We start from the raw sequence: 9499 nt of genomic DNA, 5'->3' as shown, positions 1-9499 counted from the left end.
AAACCAGCCTGGGAAGTCCCCGCGGGACTCTTCTCTCCAATTAACCCATCGAAAACTGAAAGTGACACTACAAAGAGACTCAGGTCCTGAGTTCAAGCCCCATAACTGATCAAAAAATTTAAAAACATATTTTGTGACATTTTAAGACATTTGTGGCCTCACAGGCTGGTCACGTTTGAGTTGGAATTATTTGCAATCTTAAAAACTTGCAATCCCATCTCTTTTTTTTTTTTAAGTTTTGCATCTCTTTTAACTGCTACCTACCAATATGATAGTGGGAAATTGCTTTCTTTTCCAGCAGGTGAGAGAAAAAAATAAGCAGGGGAATGGACAGGATCTACACCTCCATTAGTGCAACCAGCAGAGCCTGACTTTTTGACGTGAGAGTTTTTCTTGCAGGATCAATGGTAAAGGCAGCTTTAAAAGGGCTTCTGCGTCAGAATGAGTGATGTGGCCCCGGTGATTCAGCCACAAATCCAAAGGCCTCGTCCATGCGGTGGTTGGAATCACATCCTGAACCCATTTTTCAAGCACGTTAAACCGAAGTATGGGGCAGAGGTGGGCCTCTTGGGTAGTGACACACCAGGCTCAAGCACACGACTGGGAGGGGGAAGTTACGGCATTTCTAACTCAACGCTGAGGCCCATTTGTCAGGATGCTGAGAAGTTCCTGTGGTCTTCATGTTCCACTCATTAAAAAAGTGCTCACCATCACCCAGGGGACCGGGTTTGATCAACGCTGCTCAGAGGATGAAAACACTCAAGAACAAAGTAAGAAAAGATGGACCAGATCCGCATCTGAAACGACATGAGGCCACTGAATGCTAGGCGGAAGGGGAGGTGGGGGACACCAGCGCCCCACCAGGGTCCAGAGTGGAAGCTAGTTGTGGGCAAGGCCAGGGTACCGCCCTGCCCAGGGCAATGCGCGCGCTCTGGGGCCCAGTGACCCCCTGGGCAATGTAGAGATGGGGTTGTGCTCTGCAGTGCCAGAAAGGGGCGCAGGTGAGAACCTAGGACAGTCCTGGTCCAGACCCTGGATGGAAGGAGAGAAAGAGGGAGACAGGATCCGACCTTTGAGTCTCCAATGAAGATGGTTAGGTGAGATCCTGCAAGCGTGCAGAGTGAAGTGGAGCGAGGGCATGGAGGGAGCCGTGGGGAGCAACGGGCGTCGCAGGGGTGTGTCTAATGCGGCTGGAGAGGGGTGGGGAGAGGGGTTCCCCCAAAGCCTGAGCGCACACCATCCCCCTCCTGAGGCCGACTACACACCCCTCCCCCCAGAGGAGAGGGGGCGGCGGGACGTGACCAAGAAGCGTGGCGCGCGCCCCGGCCCGGGAGCGGGATCCGGGGCTCGGTGGTGCGGGCGTTGGGGAGGGCGCCGCGTCAACAGCAGAGGCGGCGAGGTGGAGTGGAGTGCGCGTGCGCGGCTCGCGGGAGGGGCGCCCGGCAGGCGAAGTGAGGAACTGGAGAGAGGGGGGGCGGGTTGGAGAGAGGCGGGAGGGGGGACGGGAGCGAGCGTGCGCGTAGCCGGAAAGCTTGGGCGGCCGCTCCCGCCTGAAACTGCTGCCCGGCTGCTGCTGCTGCGCTGCGGCCGCGGCGGCGGCGGCTGCCTGTCCTTCCTGGAACGGCGGCGGAGGCGGCAGTTGCTCCGGACACCAGCGGCGGTGGCCGCTACCCCGGGCGGCGCGGAGATGTGGCCCTTGGTGGCAGCGCTGTTGTTGGGCTCGTCGTGCATCGGTGAGTGGTTCCGGGCTCCGGGGCTCCAGGCTGATGCTCTGCGCCCCCGCGGGCGCCCCCGCCGGCACCCCCCTGCTCCGCCGGCCAGGCTGCGCCCCGGAGCCGGGTGGCCAGGGCTGGAAGTGGGGGGGGCACGACGCACGGGCCCTGCGCGCCCGGAGTGCCGACGTGGGAGGGCCCAGTGGGGAACCGGGCGCCCCCCTGGTTCCCTCCTCTCCGTCTTCTGGCTCTACCCCCCGCCTCCCCCCCTCCGCCCAGGGGGAGAGCGGGGGCTCATCTCCCTTACCCTATCCGCACCTCCAAATGCGCACGCCGAGGAACTCCTGCGAACCTGAACTGTAAAGGAAAGCCAGGCAGCGAGGTGGGGAGGTGTGTGTGTGGGGTGCAGCTGTGAAGACCCCCCCTCCGTCTTGCACCCCTTTCCTGTCTCGGTGCTCCTCAGCATTTGGGGTTGGAGAATGGGGAAGAGGGCCCAGGCCTCGTGATAATGGAAAGTGCGCATTTTGGCGAAGTCGACCGACCGAGAAGGGGTTTTGCCCTGGAGCGTGAGCATCGGGGCGAATGGGGTGCGAAAGGGCGCAGTTAAGTTTCATTCCGACCCGGCCTTTACTAGAAGAATCTTCTGGTCGCTCATTTGGGTTATTGTGTTCGTTCTGGCTGCCGCCGCTGTTGTTTATAACCTCACGGATAAGCTTTCTGGAAACTCTCTTGCTCCCCGCGCACCCTCGACACTCCCCACAGATCCCAGAATTGTAGGTTGAAGTTTTTGTTTTTGGTTTTTGGTTTTTTTTTTGTTCCCCCCCCCACTGCATTTGGGGAGAGCGTTTTTTAAAAGTTGTCCGGATTTCGCCTGAAATACGAAGCCGGTAACCTTCAATCAAAATCCTGTGTGCAGCAGGGAGGGAGGGTTTGGGTATCTCTTGACGTCAAAGATGTCCCCTCACTCCCAGCCTTTAGAATCTCTCTCCCTTTCTAGATACGCATGTTTTTCTCCGTAAAAACCCGAGGAAGGGAATTAGGAATTTTCGTGGTTCCACAGTGGTTGGCACAGTTCATACCTAAAAAGCCCTTTGTGAACTTTTTTTTTTCCTGTCCGAATTGAATTTGAGCAGGCAGAACAGCAATTATTACATCTATCCTCGAACGCTAAATTAATTTTAATGTTTAATTATTAGCCTCGGCGTAGCGCGCATAGAGGCTGATGTCTTGGAACTGTTTCCAGGATGCTGTCTGGAAGTCAGCATCCGTCTCTGCCTCTCTCCAAGCACTCTGGATGCTGAACTGTTAATAATCAAGATCTCTGTTGTCTAAATGGCTGATGGTAGCTGTTCCCCCCCCCGCCCCCCTCCCCCCCCCCGTCATCGTCTTTTAGTGTGCTTGTTGCCACTGCTATCATTATAGCTAAAATGATACCGATTTCAGGTAGCTGTTGTGTAATAGGAAAGCTTTGGTGTGGAGCCAAAGACAAATTTGTATCAGAATGTTGCTAATTCAGGCTGTGGGCATCAAAGCTTGTTTACAGAATACAAAGTGTAAATCATGCACTATTTTAAAAACAAGTCCTGTTTTCAAGTAGATTTTAAAAAAGGTTGGAATGGTATTTTGGTGGTTAAGTCTGTTAGGCCTTCTTTAGTTACAGTTAACATAACAATTAACACTCATTTTTGTATAATATTAATTAATGTAATTCTCTAAAGAATCGTTAAAATTAAGAATTTGTAGTATTATACTTGCTAATAGGAACCTAAAAAACACTAACCAAACTACAGGCAGGGTGTATTTTCATTATGTTAGGTGTTAACTAGAAAACAGGAAGTGATCGTTGTCATAAGATAAAATGGAATTTTGTGTGTTTAATGCTAAAAGGAACATATGTGGAGGCTTGCTGGCAGTCTCAGAACACAAGTAACTATAAGGCAAGGGATTTAGGAGGAGATTGAACTGAGACTCTGGAGTAAATCAGTCGTGGATATTTACGTTGATTTATACTGCAGTTTGCTTTTGCTTTTAGTTTCATTTATAATAGAACTAGTAGTAGTAGTAGTAATCAGGTAATTTCTTTGTAACCTTTATAGTTTCATTGACTTTCATGGTAAAAGAAGTTATCTTAGGTACGGTTTTTAGCCAATTAAAGGGAGACTGAAGCCCACTGTTATGATTTACAAGCTACAGAATGAATGGCTGTGTTTCTCCCCCGTAAGTCCAATTATACTTAGTTTAAAAGCACATCAGTTTCAGTGGTGATCACTAACTAGTAAATGCAACCTTAAAGAAATAATGTCAGTGATGCAGATGAACTGTCTAATGGTTGAGAGATTTTTCTTTGTTCAAAGTGACTTTTGAAAATCAGGCATAGTAAAATGACTGAATTGTTTTTTTTTTAAAGTAAAACCATTTTATTGTGTGAGTCTCATAGTAACTTGGTTTGTTTAAATGAGCGTGTTTTGTTTTCTGCTAAAGGATATATTATTTGAATCCCAAGTTGCCATTTTAAGGAAGCAAATGCTATGTAATGTCCTTGTTGATGGGCCCCAGAAGTCTAGAGACTTAAGAGTGTTGCAGCATCACATGAAATGCCCACCATTAGAGTGCTTGCTCAGGCTGCCATCTGTATATTCTGGAAGTGTCTTCTCTTTGCCACTGAGGTGTTAATGGAGAATTGAAAGGCCACATTCTAAAGATGAAAAATAGCTGCCCAGTCCCCACCTATTGGTAAACAGTCTAAATCCAAAATGATCACTTAAGAAAGAAAGCACAGCTAAGTCTGAAGTCTTTCATGTGAATTTAGCTATGGCTGTTTTTTATAGCATTGTTTTTTTTTTTTAAATACAGTAATGTACTTTTTGTGACATAAATTTAAGGCAACCATTTTGCCTGTCTTTGTCGTTTAGGTTTTTTGCTGTCATGGCTTTTTATACAAGACACATTAGTACATTTTTATATCTTATGCCTTAGCCTGCCTAATGTAATGCAGGCTTGGGTTATAAAGTCACTTTCACTTTGTGTACTACTGCCAGATATTTATTCTGTGATAAAAGAACAAGAATAATAGTGTAGGATCAATTTGACTAAATTCACAGTGGCATTAAAGGGAAAATATAGAGCACACAGGAAATTTAATTATGATATACTTAGACTAAGACAACAGACCCTGGACTTTCCCTCTTTGAGGTATGTGGAGTTAAAGCAGGAAGCTGAAGCTCCACTTTCCTCTGAGTATTTCATTCCAGATCTGTAAAGCAGTTGCACAAGATTCAACATCTAGTTAAGTCCAACATCTGAGCTTTAGTTTGGAAGAATTAATGTGAATGTTTGAATATCAGTCATATTGACAGGTTAAAAGACAAAAAAAATAAAGGGTTTAGTAAGTACAAGGACTGTCTGAATTGCTTTTTTAAAATTTTATTTTTAGCAACTCTCTTGGATTCTCCCCCTACCCCCTCACATCTCTTGACAGCACGTTTTAGCTTCCTGGTATGAATTTTGTAAAACTGTAAGTTAGTTACTCAAAAGAGTTACACCACTGGAATCCTACCTTACTATGCCATACTTCAATTTGTTTGTATATAACATAAGAATATGACCCTATATATTTTTTTCATCTATGTTTGTAATTTAGATCTAATTCCCACATATGTTTCTGTGAGCTGACTTTCTTAATACACTTAGCATAATTTTTCCAGGTCCACCCAACTCCCTGAAAATGATATTATTCTTCCTGATAGATGAGTAAAATTCCTGTGTGTGTGTGTGTGTGTGTGTGTGTGTGTGGGAGAGAGAGAGAGAGAGAGAGAGAGAGAGAACCTATATGTTCATAAGTGTATGTATGTGTATTTTATGTGTATATGTATATATATATGCATATCTGTACACACATATACCACATTTCCTGTTTTATCCCTCAGTGGTACTTACTGTACTCAAAGTTCTTGAAGTTCTCTGTGAGATCATAATTCTGGCTGATACTGACTTTAAACTGCTTTGCCTCTGTGATATTCTGTACTGACGGCTCACATGGAAACCTTTGAATCCAATGGGGAGCAGTTGCAAATCAATAGCAACACTGTACCCCACTATTGAAGCCCCCACTAAGGAGACTGGGTCTTCCTTTCTGTACATAACCTGATTCAGTCTGAGATCACTGTTTTTCCTCACAGGTACTAGTCCTGAGAACAAAACTGATAAAAGAATACTTTGTGACTGGTATCTTTCTTCCTTTTGTGCTTGATTTACCTTAGCAGCTTCAGGGATTTCCCACCTCATCTCTGAGCATCGATTCTTCCTTCTCTGCCATAAAAATAGTAGTGAATGTTATTGATTCTCAGCTGCCCTCTCACGGTTAAACTAATTTGAATATCATATTCAACTTCCTCTTATTTGCTTCCGTCACATTTAGGATTTCTGTTCACCTATCCAGTGGAATGCAGCCACCATCTTGGATACCTGCCAAGTCAACTTGTTCTTGAGTCTTGCATCCTAGATTGTTCCCTTTCCATCAATTCTTTCCCCGGAACTAACAGCCAAGTTCAATTTTTATCCCATATTAAAAAAACAAAACAAGAAAATTAAAAAAACAACATGAGCTGAAAGTTCTTGCCCTTGACCTCACCTCTATTCACTTAACTTTTTCCTTTCTGCCTTCTTCGTGTGCCATCGTTATTATAAGAGAATCACTTCTGCTGCTTCTCTTATTCACTTCCCCAGTGCAATTTCTATATGATTCATTGTGGCCATTGACATTGGTACAGATTTTAAAAATGCTAATTTTCACATCGAAGCTATTTTTACATACACTATTTAACATGTATTTTGTCTACATTAAGACCCTCCCTTGGTCTACAGTGGTATTCATTTTGCCTTCTATTTCTCTTGTTTCTTTACTTCACTTCCTTGACTTATTCCCATTTAACTGTTAGCTCCATAAATATTGGTGTTCCCCCAAGAGTTATCCTGCTTACATGCTTTACAGGGAGTCTCTGTTCCGTCTTTTTTTTTTTTTTTTCTGTCTGTCATGGGCTTGAACTCTGGGCCTGATTGCTGTCTCTCAGCTCTTCAGCTCAAGGCTAGTGCTCTACCACTTGAGCTACAGCGCCATTTCTGGCTTTTCATGGTTTATTGGAGATAAGAGTTTCACGGACTTTCTTGCTTGGGCTGGCTTTGAACTGTGATCCCCAGATCCCTAGCCTCCTGTGTAGCTAGGATTATAGGCGTGAGCCACTGTTGCCCGGCTTGCTCCATCTTCTTGATGCTCATGATTTCAGTTGCCAGCTATATTCATGGTCTTTACAGAGCTGATCTTTTATATCCAGATCCATATGTTTGGAGATTTATTGAACATCTCTCAGTGAACTTTTGGTACGTTCGCATTCATGTTGAGACCATGTTCTTTCCAGATCTTTAAGCCTCTTTTTCTATAATTAATCCATAACCAAACTAGTTCTACATACTATTTTTGTTAACCAATTTCATTTTCCCTTTTTAATCTTCCTCACCTCCCACATCTGACTTCTGTTGATCTTGCTGCTTTAATTTTTCCTGCCATTTTTAGGCCTTCTGTCTAGCTGTCATGTATCTGGACTTTTACAGTAGCTCTTAAATAGGTGTCCCTTCTCTACTCCCTTCTTGCCCTTAATCCCCTTTTCATATCACCGGTAATGATATTTTTAAAATGAAAATGAATCTTAGTGGTTCACAATTGTTTCTGTTATCAAGTCTAAACTTTTCAGCATGTCATTCAAGGAATTTTAGAGCTCTCTTACTTTTTTTTCCTAGAGAAAGGATTTTCTTTACCTTATTTTCTAGATCTCACTTGAATACTTTCCTGAGTTACTTTCTTGATTCTTCTATGTACACATTACTGTCTCTTCCTAGGAAGTCCCTCCCCTCTGAACATTCCAAGTCACTCTTGAAAGCTCAGTTTTGATATTGCTCTCTAATAAGTAAGGTTTTAAGGAAATTTTCTATTTCAGCATGAGATAGCTTGATATTTTCCATTAAAACTTGCAGATTCATGAGTCTCTAGTCAGGCTGATTAGAAAATTTTTCCATTTGGAAGAGTGGATCCTCTCCATATGACTTTAATTTTTTTCTTTCTTGAAAATGTGGTATATGTACAATGGAGTTTTACTCATCCATTAGGAAGAATATTAGGACATTGCAGTGAAACAGATGGATATGAAAGATTATGCTAAGTGAAGTTATCAGGCTCAGAGAGATAAAGGGCACATGTTTTCTCTCATGTGGAAGTTAGATCTAAATTGTAAATGTATTTGAAAATTTATAAAGGTCATATGCAGATATACACAAACAAATTAACTAAAAGTAGGGTATACATGGTATACACTGGGGGAAAGTCCAATGTGTAAATTCATATGAGTAATTAACTTACAGTTTACCAAAACAAATACCAGGAATTTGGAATATGTGTTGGGGGCGGATGGAGGATGACAAGATGATGGGGCCAAAAAACTAGGTGAACGTGTGGGAGGGAAATATATTTGATACTGGAACCCCTCTGTACATCACCTTTACATTAAATTTTTTTTAAAAAAAAGAGGATGGGACAGACAAATGGAGAGAGGAATGGTGAGTGAATACAGTCATTGTATTCAATGCATGCATGTGAAAATAGAACCAAGCAACTCCAAGGGAAGGGTGGAGTTGGGAAAGATAGGGGAAGAGGATGGATAGGGAGACAAAGATCAAGATTCAGTAGCACTTCCATGAGATAGTGCTATATAAGATAACTGATACATGGATTTTCAACCTGCATATTTACTGTCAAGTATTTTCATCCATGGTCTATTCTAGTGGTTTATTGAAGATTACATTCTTAGAAGAGTTTAAAAAAGTGCATTATAGTTGAAAATATATTGTAGTTGTAATGGTTGCTTAAAGGATATTGCCACATAGTTCAGGCGGAAAAGAGTTTATTTGGGAAAGCCAAATGGCCATGCCACACTCTAGAGTATCGTATAGAATGAACTAATGGTGGAGAGAGTTTATATAGGGAAGGGCGAGAAGGTTGTGTGTCTATAGTGGATAATGAAGTCACCTCAGATCATGGGAGACCTCCCATTGCCACCAGATACACGAAGAGGAGTTGATCTACGTTCGTTTTTACATGGAGAACCGAGAGAAGGGGCCATTTTCATGGGTAGACCTAAAGTTTTAGCCTTTTGATAGTATTATAAGGGGGCACTGACTCTCTCTGGCTATTTCCTGCTGACAAGGGCTATTGATATCAGGGATAGAAGGCAGAGATGTTTTCCGGTTCATGAGAAGGCATCAGTAACAATTCCTTGGTGGTGAATGCAGGTATGTGTCTTTGGATGAAATCTGAAAGAAATCTTACGAGGCAGGGGCTGAATAATGAGAGAAGAAAGAACATTACTAGAGGGCCCACAAATGGCAGAAGGAAGGGTAGCAATCCATTCAAAGTGGAAAAGAAAAAATTTGATGAGTTGGCTGGTTCCTGTTTCCTGCATTCCAGGTGGTCTGGTCCTGGAGTTGGTGGATCGTATCCCTTACTACTCTTGAATAATTAACATCCAGTGACTGCGTAAGGGAGCGCATAGTGGATTGGTTAAGAATAACCAGTCAGAAGCTAGGGCTAGATTGGAGTGGTTTAAGGCCTGGTAGGAGTTATTGGACTATAGATGTCTGGACTATACAGAATGAATGAATGAGAGACTCACTAGACATAGAAATTACAGGTAATAGATGTAAGTTCCTGCCCAACTAGAAGGTAGAAAGGTATGGACATT

General features: G+C 43.6%; 1 protein-coding gene across 6 annotated transcripts in view; it reads left to right on the top strand.

The window, feature by feature from the left end:
- The first annotated feature begins 640 nt into the window (after positions 1-640).
- Cd47 (CD47 molecule) overlaps positions 641-9499 on the top strand; it is a 52079-nt gene continuing 43220 nt past the window's right edge. For 5 of the 6 annotated variants that reach the window (XM_013028543.1, XM_013028541.1, XM_013028540.1 and 2 more), the window contains exon 1: positions 641-770. In XM_013028543.1, coding sequence (XP_012883997.1) covers positions 656-770 — 115 coding nt within the window. In that variant the 5' untranslated portion in view covers positions 641-655. Of the gene's footprint in view, positions 771-1507; positions 1734-9499 lie in introns of those variants that run through there. The other variant, XM_013028542.1, reaches the window with a different exon arrangement.

This window comes from Dipodomys ordii, unplaced genomic scaffold (genome assembly GCF_000151885.1).
Source record: "Dipodomys ordii isolate 6190 unplaced genomic scaffold, Dord_2.0 Scaffold111, whole genome shotgun sequence".
Taxonomy (NCBI): Eukaryota; Metazoa; Chordata; class Mammalia; order Rodentia; family Heteromyidae; genus Dipodomys; species Dipodomys ordii.
The sequence above is the reverse complement of the archived record's forward strand: the minus strand, read 5'-3'. Positions and strand labels throughout refer to the sequence as shown.